This window comes from Manis pentadactyla, chromosome 9 (genome assembly GCF_030020395.1).
Source record: "Manis pentadactyla isolate mManPen7 chromosome 9, mManPen7.hap1, whole genome shotgun sequence".
In the NCBI taxonomy this organism is placed as follows: Eukaryota; Metazoa; Chordata; class Mammalia; order Pholidota; family Manidae; genus Manis; species Manis pentadactyla.
In genome coordinates, this window is record NC_080027.1 from 10,769,229 (window position 1) to 10,791,299 (window position 22,071).

Here is a 22,071-nt window from a genome sequence, read left to right on the forward strand (position 1 = left end):
AGTGTTTAATGGAGACAGAGATTCAGTTTTGCAAGTTGCAAATGTCCTGGAGATGGGTGGTGGGGATGGTTGCACAACAAGGTGCATCTACTTGATCCCACTGAGCTGTACACTTAACGATGGTTAAAATGGTGACTTTTACATTATGTATATTTTACCACAATTAAAATTTTTAAATAAAAAAAACTGAAAAACAGACTATTTGTTTTTAGCAGCAAGGGCCTGGTAAAACCACAGATTCCCTGGGCAGAGGTGGAACGTCGGTGTTGGGTGGATGGACGGACAGACAGATGGGTGGGGGGAGTTTCCTGCCGTGGTATATCTAACAGGTAACGTTGTGATGAGCTAACAGGTGGGCAGTGCCTGGCCAGAGCTGGCACATCGTAGGTACCTAGTGGGCATGTGGGGCCCCATCCCTAGCAAGCCTGAGAGCCACGTGTGAGAAGCAGCACCCCGCTGAAGCCCCTGGGACCTCTGCAGTGTGGGGGTGAGTGGGCGTCTCTGAGACGGATGGGCCACATCCAGTCTGCATCCCCTGAGGGGCAGGAAGGGTGGATGGACCCAGCCAACAGATGGGTGACTGCCCGTCACTTGGTTGCCCTGCTGGGGGCAGGTCCGTCATCCAGGTGACTGAAGCCAGCTCCCAGGGTCCATGATAATGGGATCCCGGGGGAGAGGTTCATGGATTTGCTGGGCCTGGGGGCTTCACAGCCTGCTCTCTGGCTCCCAGGTCTCCTACAAGCCCCCCACCGCCCATCCCAGTCACTGTACTGCCCTCAGCAGTCTCAGGAATTCCAGGGAGGGCCCTGCCCCCTGCCCCCTGCCCCCTGCCCCCTGCCTGCTTCCTCTAACAACCAGCAGCCCCTCACCTCTTGGAGTCAGTTGACAATTTCCCACAGGTAGGGAGTCAGGTCTGGAGGGGAATTTAGAGGCTTCTTGTCCAGCCCTCCACCTTGGCAGTCAAGGGGTGAGGCCCAGAGAGCGGGGAGACATGCCCAAGGCCACCCACCCACACCCGGTAGGGCTCTCACCTCTCAGAACTGGCTCTGTCCCCCTGCCTGTCCGCACCCCCATTCTGGCACTTGTGGGCTGTGAGTCCATCAGCCCTGCCCTGGCAGGATCTGAGGCCCCAGCCTGGGGTGCCCCTGCCCCACCCTCTTGCCCAAGGCCTAGGTCCAGTGGCGTTTCCATGGTCCCCACGCCCAGTCCCTGCTGTACCCCACTTGCCCTGGAGCCTGAGCCCACCCGTGGGGCTGCCTCAGCTGCCTGCACCGTACCTGCCATGGGGATGGCCCGACGTCCATCTCCCACAGAAGCCCTGCTCAGCTGGGGCCAGGCCGCGGCTGCCCCCGAGGGCCCTTGCCTGCCAGGAGGGTGGTCAGCCGCCCCGGTCTCCTGGTCCACCAGCAGCTCAGCTCAGCTCTCAGGTGCTCACTCAGCCCCTTCTCCTGGCAGGACTGTCCTTGCCTCCTTGATTGCCCAGGTCTCGGCTCTACCCAAACCAGGATCCTGGTTCCTGCAGATGGGCGCACAGGGCTCCTTCTGCAAGCCCCCCTCAGACTGGACTGCGCAAGGCCACTGGCTGGGCCTGTCCAGCTCCAGACATGGTGCTGTGTGGGAGGAGGGCAGGTGGGAGGCTCTGACGTTGCACAGCCTCCTCTCCCCCTCCCGTCCCCCGTGCAGCAGCCTCCCGTCCTCGGCCAGGAGCCCCTCAGCCATTCCTGATCAATGGGCTTGTGTGCAGGGCGGGGGCCATCTAGAGCAGGGGCTGGTGGTCGGCAGGGCTTTGGGGAGGTCAGGGAGGCCGCAGCAGTGGCAGGGTGGGCAGGGCTGAAGGGCAGCCGTGGTGCCCTCTCACCAGGCCCCAGACCCCTGACCTGGGGCTGCTGGTGTGGAATTATCCAGGCGGCCTGAGCAAGGAGGCAGCCTCAGCAAGGGGGGCAGAGGCGGGGCACCTGGACTGGGTGGCAGGAAGCCGGGTTGTCCTGGTGGCTCGACCCAATGAGCTGTGCAGCACTGGCATGTCCCTGGCAGGCCTCCTGCCTCAGTTTCCCCAACTGAACTAAGTGCAGCATCTCTTCTGCCTGGGGTGGGCTGGCCCAGCCCGGGGAGAAGTAAGCCGTCCCCACCCTGGTTGACGGTGTCTACATGGTCGCCACAGGTCAAGGCCTGTGGGGAGCTTTGGCGGTCCGGCCCAGCCTGACCGCACGTCTTCTTCAGGTTGCCCCTGCTGGTCCAGGGCCGAGCATCCAGGGACGCAAGCATCGCTGGTTAGGAAGGCAGAGAGGGCTGGGATTCCCCAAGGCTTCTGCTTTCCGTTGAGGGGCTGTTTGGCCGCTTCCGCCTGCCATATGGCCCGGGGGTGGGTGGGGTCATCCAGCTGGACCCCAGGTCAGCCCACCCCAGGAGGAAGCATTCCAGGCTAGCCCTAGGCAAGAACACCCCAGGCTGGGCCGGGCATGCTTGACTGGGGTGCCCAAGGCTGGTTGGACGCTCCCCCCCAACACCTACTCCAGCGTCTGGCACTGGGGATGTGGGGTTGGCAGAGACGCATACCTAAGAGGGGACATGGAGAGGCCAAGGGCCAAGGGTCACACAGACTAACTCAAGGCCCAAAGACCTGCCACCTCTCGTGCACAGGTGCACAAGCTCCCATGTGCCTGATTACTCACATGCTCTCTTACACACACACGTACACACACACCATGCAGACGGCATGTCTCCCTGCACAGCGTCCTCCCCTGCTGGCTTGGCCCTCCTGCCGGAGGCGCCTCCTGGCCTCCTGCCCCCTCATCCATCTTGCCTGCCAGCCCGTCCCTGGTGTCCCTACATCCTTCACACCTTCTCATCTTGCTGCTCAATAGCAGGAGGCGGCATGGCAGCCATGGCCGCGGGGAGATGGATGGGCCAGGCAGGGGTGAGGAGGGGCCAGGGATGACGCCACCAGAGGATGGGCGCTGGTGGGAACTGTGCCCTGCCAGGCTCAGGAGGGGGCGGAAAGTGTGAGGCCGTGCCCAGGCCCCGCCCCACCCCATTCAATTTGGCCCTGCAAGGACACGCTGCAGAGTGTCTGGGTCAGGACTGTGTCCCTGCACCCAAGCGGCTGTCCTGGGTGGCGGGAGCCTTGCCAAGCTGCACCTCCTCCCTAGTCCTGACTCCTCCTGAGCCCCGGGGACACTGGGCTCATTACACACCCGGAAAGCACATCTGGGCTGTTCGCCCAGCCACACGTGCGTCTCCCCAGAATGCAAGGTTACCGAGGCTCTTGGAAATGTGTGTACATGGACGCATGCACATAGAGCATCTGAGGCTGGCACATGCAGGGACGCCCACACACGCGTGCTCGTACATTTCTTCCAGACCGACTCACAGGCCCTGGGAGTGTAGGCTGGTTGGGGCCCCCTCTGGGATGTGGCCTCCTCCAGGACCCCCTCTGCTGACCCCAGGATAGTCATTCTCCAAGTTTCCCCCACGCCACAGGATCTTCCCCTGGGCACCGACAGACAAGTGTGGGCCCAGAGACAGCCACCACTGGCCCTAGGACACAGAGCATGTTCAAGACCACCCTGGGCCAGACCTGCCCCAGGCCCTGAGGTCATGGAGAGGGGCCGTGCGGGATGGAAGACACAAACCGCGGACCCCCTGGACGTCTTCTATTTTATAGAATGGGAGACTGAGGCATGGAGGTGCAGGAGTGTGGCAAAACATCTGATACATAGCAGGGTGGAAGGGGGACCCCAGGCTGGAGATTGTGCCTCAGAACCTGAGGGCTGAGGCCAGACAGGTGTGGCCTGGGTTAGGGGTCCGGGGTGGGGGCGGGGCCAGCTTGGGCAGGGTGGGCACAGAGAATGTGCACCTCTTAGTCTGGAGGAAGGTGATGCCCGTGTTGTAGTAGGTGGCCTCGTTGATGAGTGCAGGGAACAGAGGACTCCCCAGGGGAGCATGTCCTCACCACTGAGCATCTGGAAGGTGGGTGCACCAGGCTGCAGCAGCTCGAAGTCTTGGCCCTGGGAAGAGAGCCACGGGCCAGAGTTGCCAGGGCCAACCTCTGCCCCAGTGGGAGCAAGCCCAGCAGGGGCTGCCCAAGAGATGCCCCCCACAGCCTCACCCTTCACTCCTTCATTCCTCAATTAACGAGACAGGGTGTCTGCTCATATGCCAAATGCCTCTATGTTGAGACGTGGAGACACCAGTCACCTTAGAAAGGCGTTTGTCATTGTGGAAGTAGCATAATGGTTATGGGCACAGATAGTAAAGCCTGGGCTCAAATCCTCCCTAGCTGTGTGACCTTGGCCAAGTCACTTAACCTCTCTGTTCCATAGCTGCTTCATCTGTAAAATAAGAATTATAATAGCTCTTCCTATCATTCTGAGATTTAAATGGCTAATAATACTTAAAACAGTGTATGTCCCATAGCAAATACAATATAAACATTTATTTTATTTTTTTTAATTGTGGGAAAAATCACCCAAAATGGCTGTTTTTCCTAAGCATCTGCAAGGAAGATGGGCCTGTAGCCTTAAACACTGAAAGGAGGGTAATGCCCCCACCACTGTAGTGTTGTTTCAAGTGACAGAACACCTCAAAACATGGAGCTGTAATGAAAGCAAGAAAATCCAACCAAATTCTGCTTTTCCTACAATTTTACTTTGGTCTCTAAAAATCTTTTGAAATATCAAACTTACAACATTTCTCTCTCTTTTGTGCCCACGATCTGCTGTGCCCACAGAGCGTGCTGGGCTTGTCTTCTGGGGGTCCACACTCGCTTGCCTTGGGAGCTGGGCCATGGCTGCCCCTCTTGAGTGGGCAGGGTGGGCGGAGGAAGGTGAAACCTATCCTTGCAGAGGTCAGCAGTACTGGTCACCTGTGACACTGGATGGGGATCTCTGCCTGAGTTCTCCCAGCAGCAGATGACCCTTCCGGCCAGCCCTCAAGGACTCACCATGAAGGAGGGGCCCCGGCTGGTCACTGGGCTCAGGACAGAGCTTTATGGCGAGTGGGGAGGCCAGTGCCAACGGAGCAGGTGGCCCTCTCTGAAGCCCCTCGCACCTCTGAAGGCCATTTGAGGGGCTTGGAGAACAGTTACTGAGGAAGCTGGGGTTAAGGTGCTCAGCCTGGGGGCCCCTGCTGCACTGCAGGCAGGTAGCAAAGGCCAGGAGGGCATGGACCTTGTTCAACAGCGCCCCCATGTGGCAGCATGGAGAGCAGCAGCTAGTGGGAGGCCCAGGGGTCCCAACCTCCTTTCTGCTGGGCAGCAGGATTGCCCAATTCCTATGGCAATCAGGAACTGGAAGCCTGCACAGGGAGATGCTGGACCCTCTGTTAATGTGCATAGGGGTGCTCAAGGAATTAACTGGAAAATAAAGGGGGGGTTCCATGTTTGCACCCCCAAGCAGGTGAATTGGGTCATGTCCCCTCCCTCCCTCTGCCTTTTGCCCAGGCTGTGCAGAAGCCCACTCCTGCCCTCCACAGGCACAGTGAGGATCACTGGCTCCCAGTGCCAAGCCTGCATGTAGGGTTCTGGGGGAGGGGAAGGCAACAGGGGTAGGACATGGGGGGCACAGCCTCCTGCTCTGCTCCTGACTCTGAGGTGCATCTGTGGACCGTCCCACTGGATGTCAGTTTCCCCTGGTACCCTAAGGCCTTGACCCAGGAATATCCCTGCAGCTGCGGATGCCCGGTTCCTGCCAGGTACCTGGCCTCCACGCATGGGAAGTCTGTACCACCCAAGGTTCTATATACTTCCATCTCATAGGCAGGAAAGGCCGGGCCTGAGCAGGAGGCTGGGGGTGGGAGCCCATCCCTCCCTCAAGGCCCAGGACAGAGTGGGCCTCATGGACTCAGAGCCAGTCCTCAGCCTGCCTGGGAGTCTGGCTCCTTGGCCCCTGGGCCAGGCCCTTGCCTCGCAGGCCTGGTTCCTGACAAGTCCCACCGGGCCTCACCCTGGACGGGGAACTCAGTGAAGTCCTGCTACAGGGGGAACACGGCCCCAGCGGGGCGCAGAGCAGGCTCCGCAGCTGCAGGCGGTCCCACAGCCCACCTGTCAGCCCCCACCCCTTCTGTCCCAAGGTCATCTTTTTTTGGTGTGTGGGACAAGGACCTCAGGGAGCTGGCAACTTTGACTTACTCCCCCTTTCACTGCCTCTGTCAGTAACTAACCTTGAATCCGAAAGCGGCTTGTGTCTTGATCAGCCACATCAGTCAGGCCTTGACCTTGGCCTGTCCTTGTCTTGTGTGTGAGCTTGACCTGCTGCTCCCTTAACTATATAAATACTTCCTTGATGCCCCAGTCCACTCCTTTCCAGATGAGGCCTTAGCCACCCTTGTTCATGCCACCGAGAGCCCCTGAACTACTCAGGAGAGCTGCCAACTGTTCATGGGTTTTTGGTGCAGAAACTGCCTGCTTCAGCACCCCGATATACTCCCTTAGAGCCGCTGCTGGCTACATGTCGGGCCTTGTGGGGAACTGAGCTCGCCAGTTTGACCTGATGACCCTTCGGACAGTTGCCCATTGCATCTTGGGTCACGGAGGCTGCATCCTGGGGGCTCAGCCCCGCTGCAGAAAGCTCCTTGCCTCGGTAAGGGTGACGTCTTTCAGATAAAGTCAGGCCTGGGTCATCTGGCGCATTCCTTGTGCCAGAAGCAGCAGTTTCCCCTTGTCCTCAGATCCTTGCCCAAGACTATGATGCCAGGAGAGGCCACCCCTCTCCCAGAGTCACCCCCCGGAGTCACTGACCACTTGGGGGTCCCCAGAACAAGTGAGTAAAGAAGAAAGGGGCTTCATGCACTCTGAAGCTCCCGCCATGGGACCCACTGGGGAGCGGCTGTCCCATTCCCTTGCGGGGCCCTCCCCGATCGGACATGGGACCCAAGCGCCAGCTCAGTTGGCTGAAGTGTGGCTAACCTTAGCATCAGAGCACACCCTGATCAACCAGCCGCCTCATCCGGGCTTTTCCTGACTCCTGGGCTGTCCTCATGCATTGGCCATCTATGAAAACACAGCTACAATGTGTACCGCCTCATAACATCCTAACATACAACACAACATGACTCAACCTGTGCCAGATTCTCCAACCCCGACAACTGTCGTAAGACCTTACCTTCTCACACAGTACAAAAGGCTCATCCCTTGAACAAGATCCTCAGGGAAATCCCACAGTTGCCGCCTTGCTCCCATCGTGTAAGGGATGAAGATCAGATTGAGGCTGGACGGGAATTCCACTGAGCGTGACCCTCCAATTGTAAATGCCAAGAGGACTCGCTCAATCTTAACTTTTGGTGTCCTGCTGATGCAGATCTACCTAAACTGCAAAATGTACCAAATATGGAAAATGCACAACAATCCTAATGAAAATTTCTCACAGGGCTGTTGACGATTAAAATTGGTACATCATAAAGCATCTTCCGGTAGCAGATGCTCCCAAGTCCTCCTGAATATGCAGATGTTAAATGAGGCCCCCAGTGTCTATTGCAAGTCAAGGCCTTCCAGGCCCTCGGGTCCTTAAACACACGCCATTGCGCAGGAACTCAGGTGCTCAGGTTCCTGGCTCTTCTTTGAGTACGGCTCGGGCCTAGGACTCTGCCGCCCACTGTGGGGTGAAATACTCAATGGGCCATCTTTTGGCCTCATTGCTGTCCAGTATCACTTGATTTATTCACTATTCTGCAGGGTCCACAGCTCCTAGGATCTAAGAGAGTAAGTCAATTCTAACACTTTATAATCTGTTGAAATTCTTCAGTTGACCACCTTTTAAATTTAAAAGAGTCATACTTTTGATTAGCTCAAAGGCAACTGATTGGGAACCTAATCACAGGGTGATCTGCCATGTCATTCTGTTGTCCTGCCCACACTCCTGGGAAGGCAGGAGTCTCAGAGGCCCACTTAACATCCTACTTCATGGCCAGACATACTCTCCTTATTAGAGAACAGTCACGAGGTCCCTCTCACCGTCGAGGGCAGGAGATGACACAGAGCTGTGACGTGTCAGGGGCCAGAGACCCCTGGGAGCACTTCAGAAGCTGCCTGCCGCACACGCCTACTCATAGCCTCTTACAGGGAGGGACGTGAAGGGGAGTCTAACCCTGCCCTTTCGGGGTCTGTCTTTCACTCACAGTGACTTGCTTCCCGTGCATGCTGTAACTTAGGACTGCGAGCGCACCCTCACAGGGGCCTTACCTGAGGGAGCCTGGCCTGCCAGGCTTCCGGGACCCCTCACAGAGGTTTTCCATGTGTTTTCATCAGGGGCACCACTAAGCCATGACTACTTTTTAATGCTAACTTCTCGACTTTGGAGCTCCTAGGCTGCATGGATGGGGTCACTCCATTGGAGGGCTCCTCACTCACATGAAGCCCAGCCTGAAAACACCCAGCGCTCATGGGAAGCTCCTCCCCCACACCAAGTCCAAATTTCCTTACATCTTTCTGGGCCCACAGGTGGAATTTCTCCTGCCCACCCTTAAAAGTGTTGCTTTTTTATGGTGCCAGCTTTCTGCGTGGCTTTATTACCAGCCTGCTGCCCGGCAAGGGGCCCAGCCTCAGCGTGTGGCCGTGGTCTCAGCCATCTGTCCACACTGTCCTGGGCTCCAGGGCCCTCTTTGGTTTTGGGCCTGGGGGACTTGGCCGACTTTCTTGAGAGCTCAGCTATATGTTTAAAAAGTGGTTTGTGTCCGGCATCTCTACATGTTTTCCAGAAGGAGACTTTTCAGGCCTAACCTGCTATTGAGAACTTAAAGATAGTTAAATCTTCTACTTAGATTCTTGGAACCATTCAAAAAATCTCTCTGGTGGATTGACAACATCACAGAGCTGTTGGAGCAGTGGTGGCCGTGACACAGTCTGACCTTCCACTCTGGGCTCCAGAGCTCCACCCAGTCACCTTATCCAGAGGTGACAGAGACCAGAAGAGGTGACGCCAATGTCAATGTCATAATATGACCAGGCATTTACATCTAACGGCTCAGTTAGCCCTGCCCCCAAAGAGCCAGGCTTCTGATGGGGGACAGAAACTATGTCCCCTCCCAAGTGGCCACCTTTGTGACTGCTCAATATCAGAGTGTCCAGTATCAAGATGGATGTCAAAAATGACTTTGAGCTCACTGCTTGTAGACCTGCCCCCACCCCCTCTCTAGCCCTGCCTGACACGTCCGGGGGCCCACACTTTTCCAAATGGCACTTGCCCTGCATTCAGAGGCTTATTATCTGAGTGTCTGATCGCCCAGTGCGGGAGCCCAACAGCTGCAATTCTGGAATTCCGCCAGGAGGATATGGCCACACGGTTCTCCAGAGAACCCTTCTTCCCTGCCAGGGGGAGAGCTGGCCCCTTTCTGCTCTGCTTGTCATTCAAAGTCTGAGTGGGAGGGAGGCAGTTTCCAGCCCCTCACCTGTCTGAGTGCACAAGCCACCTGGGGAGGGCCTGGGGGCAGGCTGAAGCCCTCACTGCCTCCATGACCGCAGGACCCCCGAATCTGCCAAAGACACCTTGGCACCTGGCTTACGCTGGTTTGCGGCAGGCCCGGGGGGCTCCCTTCTCAGGGGTCACAGACCATCGGTTTGATCATCTTCCCTAGAACTGGGCCCAGAAAGGACACAGCCAGTCCTCTGGGCAACTGGGGGCCACGGGGGCCCGGGAGGGACTCACTGTGGGTACCTAGGTTAAGAGCTGATGTTCACTGAGAGGTTTCCCTGGGCAGCTGTGTGTTCACACAGGGGTGCCCAGACTTTCTCAGTCCCTGGCACCCTTAGTCTCTCAGCCACTTTCCACAGGGCTCCTGGGCCAAAAGCAGCACCGAACAGTTCCGTTCAGGGATTATTTTAAGTCCAAAGCAGTAAGTACTTATGTTCTAATAACTTAGCGGTCATTTAGAAAATAGAATGCACACTAACAGAAAGATAAAATGGTCCTTCTGTTTCATTCTTCAGTGACCACTACTTACGCATTAGCTGCACGCTCCAGTCAGCTCCTCACACCTGGGAATGGGACTGGACACCCTCGCCTCATTTCCCGACTCATGGTGATTTTCACTTATTATTCCCCAAACCACAGGAAACCCAGCTTCTCAGAGATACCGTGTGAAAGGAGGGTGGCGAGATCTGGTGTGGAAACTGAACTGCTGGAACTGGTTTGCTTGGGGGGACAGACACACAGTGGCGGTTTTAAGCTGTCTTCTGCACCTCTGTGAGGCCTCGGGGACATTGCCCACCGTGCTGAGGGCTCTCACCCCTGCCTTCTCTCCCGGAGAGACACGCTCTGCAGAGGAGGAACCTGGGCCCTTGCCTGAGGCCACAGCGCCTCCGGGGCTCCAGGGGCTGCAGGCCCGGAACGCAGGTGAGGGCGGTGAGGGGCAGAGAGGAGAGACAGGAGCCGTGGCCGGTGCGTGGGAGAACCCAGGAGACCCAGCGCCGAGGTGGGTGTGCGGTATGGGGGGAAGCGGGTGTGCAGTGAGGGATGGTGCTGCCCAGCAGAGGCACGGGTGCACTTAGGGGTCCCATGACCCTCCCGTGGCCCCTGGCTGGCCTCCCCCAGGCTGCCAAAGCTCTTCAGTGAGGGCTCGGTCTCCTCTTCCGCCAGCGGGGGAGGGGCGCGAGAGGGGCGCCCTCCGCCTCCGGGGATCTGCACCGCTGTGGCCTGAGCCGGACCACCGCTCCCCCAGCCCATACCCGGCGCTGTGTGGCCCCGACACAGCTCAGAAGTGGACCCGGCCCCCAAGGAGTTGCTTGGGGAGCTGTGGGCAGGTGCGCCCCACAGACAGGGAAGGGTTAGGGTGAGCCTGGGGGCTGGGATGCTTGGGAGACTACAGGAGGGGCAGGGGAGCCGGGCCTTTGGAGTCGGTATCATTCCCTGGGCCCACGAGGGGCTGACAGCCGCGCCACTTTCCCTGAGGCCCCTGCAGGCCACCCCAGGCGCTCTGGCTTCCGTCCCGGACTGTGCCGGACCAGGGAGGGGAGGGGCTTCCAGGAGGGAGGGCAGCCCGGTGGGAGGGGCTTAGGGGAGCCCCTCCCCCAAGGGAGGGCTCAAGGTCTCCTCACACAGCGTCCCAGTTACCAGCAGCCGGGCAGCCAGGCACACATCTCGGGCACTCTCCGATCCCCGGTGGCCTGAGCCTTGCCAGTCAGGATAGTACAAAATATTTTTATTGCTCATTTTCTATAAAAAGTCGCGCCTCGGGGTGGGAAGTACAAAGCGCGCCCCCTGCTGGGTCCGGGCGGCGGAGCGCCGGCCCTGCTCGGGCGGGACACGCGCTGGCGCGGTGTCGGGCGGCCAGGGCGGCGGGCAGCGGGCGGCGGCTGCCCTGTCTCAACCTCGATGCGAGGCCGAGGGGTCTCAAGGCCCAAGCCTGCCCGGGAGGGGGCTGCGGGGCGGCCCCCAGGCTCCCGGAGGGCTGTCCCGAACGCGGCGGCGGTCAGGGGGTCCTTCCCCAGGACGGCGAGGCGGGACGGCCGCGACCCGACGGCGGCTGCGCCCCTCACTGCTCCTCAGGCCCGTCGCCCCCCAGCGCCTGCTCGTAGGGGCAGGGCCTGCGGCAGGGCCCGGGGGGCGCGGGGCCAGGCCCGGGCCCCACAGGCGGCGCCTCCTCCTCCGCGCCGTTCCCGGGACCGCCGCCGCGCGCGCCCTCCGCGTCGCTCTCGTCCGAGTTGTCCTCCTCCAGGTAGCGGTAGCCCCGCACCCTGTGCTGGGGCCGCGGGATGCGCGGCTGGCGCGGGCACACGCCCCGCCACAGCTTCTGCTCCATGCTCAGGTACGAGATCGAGGCCGCCACCAGCGTCACCAGCAGCACGGCCAGCTTGGCCTGGGCGCAAAGGGCGGGATGCAGGGGACCCGCGGGCCGCCTGCCCCGCGCCGTCCCGCACCGGCGCTGTCGCCTCCCTTACCTCCTCCCGGAGCCGCCCCCACCTCCGCTTCTCCAGCACCCGTCCTGAGCACCCCCCCACGCGCCAGGCTGAAGGCCAGGCTCAGCCCTATATGGTCGCCCTGCCTCTCAGGGCCTCAGTTTCCCTAACTGTAATAATAACCCTTTGCCTCATGGGGTAGATGTCAGGATGTTGACATGCCCAGACACAGGCCTGGCCCCTCTTTACAGGGGCTTACTCTGTCCCCTCCACACCGGGACCTCAAGTAATGCACGTCAGATTTTTCTGCATCTCAGATCTAACCCTCGGTCAGACATAACTCTACTGCATAACTCAGCGCACGCACGCACACACACACACACACACTCGCATGCACACTCCCTGTTAAACTGACACGGCAGTGGGTGGGATCAGAGCTCCAGGAACCTTGTCCCTGAAGGCATGGAGGGAGACAGGCCCTCGACATCCAGTGCAGAACCCCACATCTGACTATCAAATTGCCCACAAGGTGGCTGGGATGTGCCCACAGGAAAGAGCAAACTGACTCGTCTCAGAGACTGTAAACTGAAGGTGCAGGAGGTGAGGCAGGAAGCCAATGGTGCCCTTCAGGGGCTGTGAGGCCAGGGCGGTCACTCAGGAAGTATCTCTTGCCTAGGGGGTGGCGTGAGGGGTGCCTGATGCCCAGGAGTCCTCCTCCCACCCGCGCGGCCTTACCTTCATGGGCAGGCTGGAGCCCAGGTACACTGCAAAGATGGCCACGGCCTGCCACCAGTGATAGATGGTGAAGATGAAGTCTTGCCTCTCTTTGTCCTCATACAGGATTCCCAGGAGTGCTGAAGGCAGGTAGGACAGGGCAGGAAGGGGACAGGTGTCAAGTAGGGCCCAGAGCAGCTGATCTCCCACCTGCGACCCTCTTAGGTCCTGCCTGGTTAAAACCTTTGGCCCCAGAATTCCTAGAGAGCCCTTGTAACCAGGTCGTGGCCTGCTCCCTAGTGGAGACTCTGGTTATCACGCTGCGCTGGGTGCTGCGCAGAGGCAGGAACATGCGAGCCCAGCTGGGGGATGCAGGTAGGCCTTGCTGTGGGCGGCACATGCGTGGCCTCGAAAGTGGAAAGCCCTATGTACAGTCACATCCTGTCCTCCTTAGGACCCCAGGTCTGCAGTGCCAGGGGTTCTTTCTCCTCCTCATTCAGGGCTCAGGGAGGGCAAGCAAGCATTCTGCCAATCAAACCTGAAGCTCGGAAGTTTAGACTTATTTCCCAGAGAATCCTCCCTGGAGTGGGCAGAGAGCACCAGACAGGAGTCAGGAGACTCAGATTCTACTCTCAGGACTGTACACTGGAGAGAGCTGGCACAGAGAGGAGGATTCAAATGTTGGCTCTATGGGTAACTCAGGGTAGGTCAATTTCCCAGAGCCATTTTTCCCACCTGTAAAATGAGATGACACATATATGCTGTGTTGTGAGGTTTTAATGTGAGAAAGCCCGTACGGCACGTGGCAAATCATACCCTCGCCGCCCGGGACATTAACATACCCATTCTAAGGCCTGGCAGTGTGACCGTACCCCCCTGGGGCTATGAATGTACACAGAGCCCCCCGAGTCCCCAAGGAGGAGGCAGGAAGTGGAGCCTGGCAGAAGGGGATGCAGGGACCAGTCCCAAGTCCAGACATATCATGGGCACAAGGTGGCCAGGCTGGATGCTGCCAAGAGCTGGCTGCTCCTGAACAAAACAGCCAGATGAGTGTGGTCCCGAGTGTGGGACGCCAGCCCCATAACAGAGACACCCAACTCTCTCTCTGCTGGTGGGTGCAGGGGTCACCTGGGCCAGCTCCTGCCCTACCCACAGTAACATGACCTCCACCATGCCACACCCCCAGGGGTGATGTTGAAAACTGTTAACAGCACCAGCCCACCAGAGAAGATCCCAATGTAGAAGACCCAGATGGTTGCACCTGTGTGTATGGCTGTGTGTCCCTGGTATATGCCCACCTGTGGGCAGCGACTGCCATACAGCTGAACTCTGACCCACCCCCTCCTTTCTGCAAACAGGGTCCCACTCTCCCCTGCTCCCACTGCAGCAGCCTGGCCGTTGGGCCTGGACTCTCTCAGTCTACAGACCAGTGTTGGGGTTCCATGCTCATTCCTGCTCCTCTCCATATCTGCACTTACACCCTGCAGTGTGCTGTGGACAGGCCACTGCTGCTTCTCATGCTCCCTAGGGTGCAGATCAGAATCAGCTCCCAGTATCTTGAAAACTACGCCAAGGTGGGCTGTGTCCCCTGGTATGAAAATGAGGTATCCCCAACCATACCTACCCCACCAGATCTCACATAGACCTCCCAATGTCTGTAGGGCCCCATGCCCACCCTGGGGCATCCACAGGATGTACATGGCATGTGACCCTTCACCTGACCCCAGGGTGTCCCCTCCACATCTGTCCCTACAGGTCAATGGGACTTGCTTCCATCCCTGGAGTATCCACAGGGATCTCCACCTACCTCCCCCATATCCACAGGACCCCATGGACAGGCCTCCAGGGTGTCCCTGGGACCCCAAGTCTGTCCCTGGGATGTCTGCTCTCCTTACCAACCACTGTGAAGTAGCCACAGGAACCCCTGCCCAGCCACCCCAGTGCCCCCTGCTATACTCACTGCTTAGCCCAGTCTTGTTGAGGGCACTGCCCACACCCCAGAGAACAGCTGCTACATAGAGAATCCAGATGTGTTGCAGAGCCCGAGGCGTGGGGGCCCAGAAGAAGAGGCTGAGAGTAAGCAGCAGGTGCAATCCGGCCCCAGCCACCAGGGGCACCTGGCGCGGCAGCCACAGCCCCAGGAGGCCCAAGACTGAGGAGGCAGAGGCGCCCAGGCTGTAAGCCAGGAGGAGGTGGGCCAGGCGCTCCAGCCCCACTGAGCACACACCATAGCCCTGGAGGAACAGGGTGCATGTTGGAGGGTATCTGGCCCAGGCTCAGGCCTTCCCCACACGAGGCCTCACTTTAGGCCACACCCTGCCCTCTCCGGGACACAGGAGGTCTAAGTCCCTCCAAGGCTCATGGAAGGTTCCAGAGGGGCAATGAGAAAATGCTTGGACAGTGTCCCCAGACACCAAAGCTGTACCTGCGCGGAATCACTTTACGGGCTTTATCCCACCTCAACCGTGTAACACTCTGGGAGTGAACACCGTTATTACACGCACTCCACAAATGAGGGAACTGGGGCTTACAGAGGTTAAAATTACTTTCTGTAGGTAGAGGGATAATGGGGTTAAAGAGAGGGTAATATTTGGGACATACTTGTACATACGTATACATATATTTTAAATTTCATTTATCTGAAATTCAAATTTAACTGGACGTCCTATATTTTGTCTGGCAACCCTAGGCACGCTGTACATACCAGGGCGAGGCCAGTGCAGGCAAAGAGCACCTCGAAGCCACTGTAGATAAAGAAAGGCACGAGGTGGCGCAGGCGGAAGTCGCGGACGTGCTTGAAGGGCAGCTGGAAGATGTTGCCCCAGCCCACGCTGCGCAGGTCGATCTCCTCCGTGGGCCGGTACGCGGCGCCGCACAGGCCCAGCACCTGCCGACCGGCGCTGTGAACGTAGGGCAGCCAGGGACGCCGCCCCTCAGCCCCGCCCCCGCCCCAAGACGCCCTTGGCCCTGTCCTCAAGGCCCCGCCCCTGCGACACCCCGCAGACCCCGCCCCAGGCGCAATCCCTGAGATCTCGCCTCTCTGAGCCTCCTCCGGGCCGAGGCCACGCCCCTAACGTCTCGTTCTGCTTCCGGCACCGCCCCTGGGTTGGAGCCACACCTTCCGACACTCAGCCCTGGGTTCCGCCCCCAGCCCAGGTCACAGCCAATCCCCTCGGACCCTGTCTCCGGCTGGACCCCGAACCAGGCTTGGTCCCCCTCAGTCTGCAGCCATCAGCCGCGTCTCCGAGCCTCAGCCCCAGCTCCTAGGTTCAAGCCCCCTCCCCAGCACCCAGCCCTGGCTCCCGACTGAGACCACAACTCCGGGCGGCACCCCTTCTCCCCGCCCCGGTCCCCCGGCGTCACTGACAACGCCCGACCCCCGTCCCAGGCCGCACCAGCAGCATCGCCAGGAAGGCCACCGCCATGAGCACGCTCTCCACCACTATGAGGTTTCGACTCCGCGGTAGCGTCCGCAGAACAGTTTTGTTGAAGCCGTTGAGGATGCCTTCGCTGTTAGTACCTGAGAAGGGGCGGGTGGGGGACCCCGTGAGGGACCAGGGCACTGTCAGCTCAACCACAGAGAAATGCAGCGAGGGACGGGAGGGCCAGAGGGGATGGGCAGGAGCAGTGCCCGCAAAGAAAGGCAGGGTCTTTGGGGAGCAGTCTGGAGGTGAGGGCTCTGGGGCTGGATGTGCCCCGAAGACAGCAGCACCTTTCCCCTTTCCTGCCTTTGTGTCCAGAAGGCTGGGGAGGAGGGGGACACCCACCTTTGTTCAGTTACCCTGAATTGATTGAGCTCTGAGGGTAGGCTTGGCTCTGAGAGACATCTCATAGGCAGCCACAGCCCAGATGGCACCTCCTCCAGGCAGCCTTCCTTGATGCATTGCCCAACCCCATACCCCTAAGGCTGGGTCAGATGTCCTAACTACCTACTCCTACAGGGCCCCGTGCCTTGCCCATGAGAGCAGTGGGACACTGAGCCCTTTGAGTGAGGGCATCCTTTCTGTGTGCCCTCGACGGCCCAGCGTCTGCTGGATGACCCAGTGTGGGAGGTGAGAAGCCCTGGGGACCCCCTCTCCAAGAGGACTAACCGCAGTTCTGCACATGGTACAGCGTGTGGTTCAGGTCATGGAGGTAGTGGTTCAGGAAGTAGATCATGGGCAGCTGGGCACAGGCAAAGCTTAGCTGTGGACAGGAGGGCAACTTGGGGTAGGCCTGGACCCAGGCAGGGAGCACGGGCATGATCTGGGAGGAGTCTAGGCACAGCCTTGGGGGGACGGGAGCCCTCCCACCTCTGGGGGCAGGTGGAGAAGGGGAGTACCCAGTGCACTGAGGACAGGAGAGGGATGAGGTGTCAGTTGCTAAAGATAAGCAATCAGGGGTTGGCTCAAGAAAGGGTAGCGGGTCTAGAGGGCTCAAAGACTGTGGAATGGGCTCAAGGTATGGGTTCCAGGCCTGGAACCCCACCCTCCACACACACAAGGCCCATGTGTGGCACTCACGTGGAAGAAGCTATAGAAGATGGCTTGGAAGACCAGGAGATAGGGTGCATGGGAGCCCCGGGGTGGGCGCTGCTGGGGGCCCTGCTCATCCTGCGCCTTGTAGTGAGAGTACTCATAGTACTTCTGGGCCATCCTGGACCACAAAGGAGAGAAGACTCCCCATTCTGACCTCTGCCAGACACCTCTGCTTCCTGCACCCAGGGCTGCGGGCTGGCCAGCCCGTCTCACAGATGCAGAAACTGAGGCCCAGAGGGCAAGAGGGGCTGGCCCAAGGTCCCCCCGGCCAAGGTCACTCTGCCAGGTCTCTAGCCCCCTGCCCTGCTGTCCACCAGGCTTACCTAGTGATGTAGTTGCCCATGGAAGCCCAAAGAGGCACAATGGCCATGCCCAGGGCCACAGCTGAGGGCACAAGTGTGTAGTAACGTTCCCAGTAGTTGGTGGAGACGAAGAGGGCATAGGTGCCCACGGCCAGGAACATCATCCACTTGGTACCAAAAAACCTGTGGGCAGTGGGAGGGCTGCTGGTACCATGGGCCTACTGCCATGGCCTGAAACCAGAGTGGCCCCAACTCCTAGCTCACGAGGCTGTGGGAGTAGGGAGCCCCCCGGCCCTGGAGTCAGGGGCCCTAACGTGGAATCTCAGAGATACGGACTGCTGGTGGTCTCAGGCCAACCACTGCATCCACACACCTCAGCTTTCACAGCTGTGGTGCGGGCACAGAGCGACCCATGAGCCTCTCGTGGCCACTGCAAGGATGGGCAGAGATAAGGGGAGGGAGGGAGTCATGGGTCAGGGGCCCATGGGCGCACCCAGCTCTTATTCCTGCTCTGGGCCGGCTCCCAAGCCCCTTCCCTCCCCGAGCTCATGTGCTGCAACTGCAGGGCCAAGGGACATGACCGGGGCTGGGCCCCCTCCTGCTGCCCAGAGGCAGAGCTGGCACCCTGCCTCTCCCTCCTTGAGTTTCCTGCTCACTGGCTCCGAGGATAGCAGGCTTGCTGGCTCTGGGAAAATGTCACACGGTGTTCAAAGGGACAGAAAAAGGGCCCATTCAGAGCATGGAGGCTGGTCAGCCTAAAGGCACTTCTGGAATCTTTGGGGTTTTTTGAGTATTTGTGTTAATTTACTCCTTTCTTTGTCTCGGTTTCAGGAAGCTCAAAGCCAAGTGACCCTAGTTCTTTGATACAATTACTCTTTTCTATTGCAGGCTCCTGGTTCTTTTATCATCCTTAGTTTGCCGTATAATACATAAATAGGCAGCTCCCTCCAATCTATTTGGGGAAGGATAGTCCACAAAAAATATACTGTACATTTTGATGGAGTAAAACAGCAAATATAAAAGTACTGGACTCAGTGCTGGTGAGGCTATGGTTTCAAAATGACACACACAGCTCAGGTCATGCAGACTGGCATAGCCCTTTGGGAAATCACAGGGGTCAAGCATGGGGGCTTGAAGCCACTTTGCCAGATTCAAACCTGCAGTCTGTCAGCTGCTGCCAGGGACCCTTGTAAAAACTCTCGGTTTCTCTGTGTCTAGGATTAGAGTGCTTACCTGGACTGCAGGGACTGAGGTAACTCTTGTATACTGCCCAGCACAAAGGAAGCGAAATAGGAGTTCGCTGTTATTATTCATAGTGATAGGTTTCAAGAGCCAGAAAGCCTTTCACATGCCTCTGACCTAGTAAGGGGACTGCTGGGAAATTATCCTAGGAATTTTTTTTTTTTTAAGAAGAAACCAGCTATAAGCACAAAGTGAACATGTAAGACAGGAGAGGGAGCTGTCATGTCCAACTCTGAGCCACAGCTGGGTGCCGCCCTCTGCAGAAGATGCTACCGTCACAGAATCCTCACCTTGAAGACTGGAGCAGGCCAAGTTGTGTGCAGGGAAAAGAAAGGAAGTAAAAGGCAGCACCGCACACACACTCTGGGGACGAGGCCATAAACATCAGCCACGCATGCTGGGGGGACAACCAAGTTCGCTGACTTACTGCAGGGCTTAGGAAGGATTTTCTCTTGTCTGATTTCAGTTATGATTCTAATGCTATTTGTACAATTGGGGAAAAGGAGTTTGGGGGCTTTTTAATTTTTTTGAGATAGGGGAACTGAGAGCCATCCACTTTGTGCCCTGGTCTCTGGGTCCCATCTGAGCAGAGACCTACCACCTGGTGGGGAGTTCTGCCCTACGGGGAAGCTGGGCAAGATGCCTCCAAGGCCCATGTCTAGTGCAGACCCTCCAGGGCACCTGCTCAGGTGTGCCTTTGCAGTGAGAAATGTCCCTCAACACTGGCCGCAGCTGACTGGGCCAAGGGTGGGTGCCTGAGCCTTACTGGCTGAGCAGATTCCAGATATTCCACAGCCCTAACCCCAGAAAGTCACTGTGGCTCCAGGTCACAGAGGAGGCCAAGGGTAGGAGCCTGAGTGGATTTCTGTTACTTGAAACCCACTGTGCCCTAGGACACAGCTCTTGTTTTCTTCCCCAAACCCAGTTCCACCCTTTCTCGCTCACCCCTTGGGGTCGGGGAGCAGAGTCTCTCCAACCCCCTACTCTCCAAGAACACAGGGCAGCCAGAGACCCCATATTCCAGCAGCCCTTGCACCCTTTCAAGATCACGGTGGCAGCCAAGCCCTCATGGGACAGCAGCGCCACACCTGATGAGCACGGGTGTGTAGAGCAGGGCCGCAATGGGCGTCACGTTGATGCCCATCAGCATCTTCTTGTCGATGTCGGGCAGCCCCATGTTCCCGTACTTCACCTCGCGGTAGGTCTCATCGTAGTGCAGGATCAGCTGCATCTGCAGGAGGCCTGGGGACAGGGAGCAGCCTGGAGGGGGCAGCCTGGCTCTGGGGGCAATCAAGCACAGGCGGGAAGGCGACGCTGGAATTAGCGCCAGTCCCAGAGGGGTCCCCGATACCAACGCCCGTGAGGACGGAAGGGGACGCCAGGATGAGCCAGAGAGTCCCGCCGGCCAGCGGCGGCCCCAGCGACCTGACTCCGGAAGCCCTCGCCGCGCCCCCCATCGCTCGGCCTGTCTCTGGGTTCCAGCGCTCCTGATTCCAGGGCCGGCGGACCTACCCAGGGCGCCCAGCCCCTGCCCGCACCCCCAGGAAGGCGGTGGTGGGGCCTGGGGACGCTGCGCGGTCTGATCCCACCGGGGGAGGGGGCCTGGGGGCGGAGGGCGCAGCTGCGGCTGCGAGGGCGGCCGGCGGGGAAGTGAAAGAGGAAGGCAGGCCGCGGGCCCCTCAGTTTCTCTTTCCTGGAGGGGCCTGGGAGGGGGCGGGAGGGGCCAGGGGGCAGCGCCCCTGGCCGGCGGGCGGCGCGTACCCAGGTAGACGCCGTAGGTGAGCGTGCCGCCCGCGCTGGCCGCCAGCACGTTCCTGAGCACCCCGAGGCGCTTGCGGCGGTAGTAGCGGCGCTCCTCCTCCTCCTCGTTGTAGTTGGGGTACGCGCCCACCAGCTCGTCCAGCTGCGGGGCACGCACAGCGCTCGCACCCGGCCGGGGAGACCCGCGCCCCCGCGCCCCGCTCGGCCCCCGTCCCCGCTCACCGGGGCCTCGGGCCCGTCGGGGACGCAGCACCCGTCCTCGTCGCCCTGCGGCCCCGCGGCCCCCGCCACCGGGTAGAGCGGCGGCTCCGCCTCCATGGCCCGAGCCCGCCAGAGACTCACGGCGGCCCCGGGTGACGAGCCGCGACCCGGGAACTTCCTCCCGAGTCCGGGATCAGCCCCCGCCCGCCCCCAGGCCACCTCCCCCGGGAGGCGTGTCCTGCGCGGGGGGCGGGGGGTGTCGGGGCGCGGGGGCGCCCGTGTGTCGCGTCCGGCCAGGACTCGGTCTCAGGGCGAGGGGACGCGAGCTGGAGTCCCCGCTCAGCCACTTCCTGGTTTTGCAACTTTGGGAATTAGCTCCACTTCTCTGTGCCTCATTTTCCGGTAATAGGGAACATTCAGCACCTCTTCACTTCCTAGAGTTATTGACGGATAGTGAGTGAATACAGACCTGGTATAAGCTCCGCTCAGTGTTACCCCTGTCATCCGCAGCCCCGCCTCCAGGCCCCATTTGCGGTGTCTGCGGGTCAGCAAAGAGCCCGGCAGCAGCCCAGAGGACCCCCACCACGGGGCTCGGCGCCGTGCCCACCTCCCACGCACCCTTCAGCTTCAGTTCTGGCATCTGCAAGTGGGGGCTCTGGCAGGGCCCCTGGGAGGCTGAGGTTGTGGTGGCCGCTGGATCACGCCGAGGCGACCCCTTCACCAGCCTGTGGGAGAGTCCAGAGCCTCGTCCCCACGGGGCATCGGGTCCTGGGCTGCAAGGGTCACCCATGCAGCTCCCGTCTCGCTGGAGCTGGCACCTTAGCGCACTGACTGTCGCCCTGGTTAGAGACACCTGGGCAGCTTTCAGAACGTACGGCTCCTGGGACAGTCTCTTCAGCAGATGGTGTTGGGAGAGCTGGATACCACGTGTAGAAAAATGAAATTGGACCCCTGTCCCACACCACTCACAAAACAGAACTCAAAATGGATCACATTCTCAAATGTAAGATCGGATACCATAAAATCTTAGAAGAAAACACAGGGAGGAAGTTTCTTGACATAGGTCTTGGCAATGATTTTTTGGATATGATACCAAAAGCACGAACAGCACAAGAAAAAAATCAACAAGTGAGACTTCATCAAAGTTAAAAGCCTTTGCACAGCAAAAGAAAATAAAAAGGCAATTTATGGAATGGGAGAGAATATTTACAAACCATTTATCATACAAGGGGTTAATACCCAAATTTTATAAAGAAATCATACAACTCAATAACAAAAAAATCTGATTTTAAAATAAGCAGAGGAAATAGACATTTTTTTCCCAAAGAAGATATCCAAATGGCTGACAGACACATGAAAAGTGCTTCACGTCACTAATCATCAGGGAAATGCAAATCAGAACCACACCTGTCAGAATGGCTACCATCACAAAGACGAGGGGTAATAAGCATTGGCAAGGTTGTAGAGAAAAGGGAACCCTTGTGCGCTGCTGGGATTGTAAACTAGT

At 58.9% G+C, this 22,071-nt stretch overlaps 1 protein-coding gene and 1 long non-coding RNA gene across 2 annotated transcripts; both read right to left on the reverse strand.

Moving 5' to 3' along the window:
* Nucleotides 1-4,759: 4,759 nt before the first annotated feature.
* Nucleotides 4,760-7,252, reverse strand: LOC118933175 (uncharacterized). The gene is made up of 3 exons (XR_008999115.1): nucleotides 7,101-7,252; nucleotides 6,905-6,988; nucleotides 4,760-4,872 (listed from the first exon to the last, which is right to left on the reverse strand). It is a non-coding gene; the product is annotated as an uncharacterized LOC118933175 (long non-coding RNA).
* A 3,861-nt stretch (nucleotides 7,253-11,113) lies between these two features.
* UNC93B1 (unc-93 homolog B1, TLR signaling regulator) lies at nucleotides 11,114-20,858 on the reverse strand. Its single transcript, XM_057506786.1, has 11 exons — nucleotides 20,586-20,858; nucleotides 20,364-20,505; nucleotides 19,691-19,844; nucleotides 17,382-17,543; nucleotides 17,044-17,176; nucleotides 16,633-16,726; nucleotides 15,937-16,061; nucleotides 15,246-15,428; nucleotides 14,502-14,775; nucleotides 12,563-12,681; nucleotides 11,114-11,787 (listed from the first exon to the last, which is right to left on the reverse strand). Exons 1-11 carry the CDS (start codon nucleotides 20,679-20,681, stop codon nucleotides 11,464-11,466), a joined length of 1,806 nt encoding a protein of 601 aa, XP_057362769.1. The 5' UTR covers nucleotides 20,682-20,858; the 3' UTR covers nucleotides 11,114-11,463.
* Nucleotides 20,859-22,071: the final 1,213 nt, after the last annotated feature.

What these genes read in the sequence shown, in the direction of transcription:
- UNC93B1 (XM_057506786.1), bottom strand. Translation starts at nt 20,681, where the DNA reads ATGGAGGCGGAGCCGCCGCTCTACCCGGTGGCGGGGGCCGCGGGGCCG. An exon ending in TACACACCCGTGCTCATCAG is followed by an intron (nt 17,544 to 19,690) that starts GTGTGGCGCTGC and finishes CACTGCCCACAG; the next exon opens with GTTTTTTGGTACCAAGTGGA. An exon ending in ATGGGCAACTACATCACTAG is followed by an intron (nt 17,177 to 17,381) that starts GTAAGCCTGGTG and finishes TTTGTGGTCCAG; the next exon opens with GATGGCCCAGAAGTACTATG.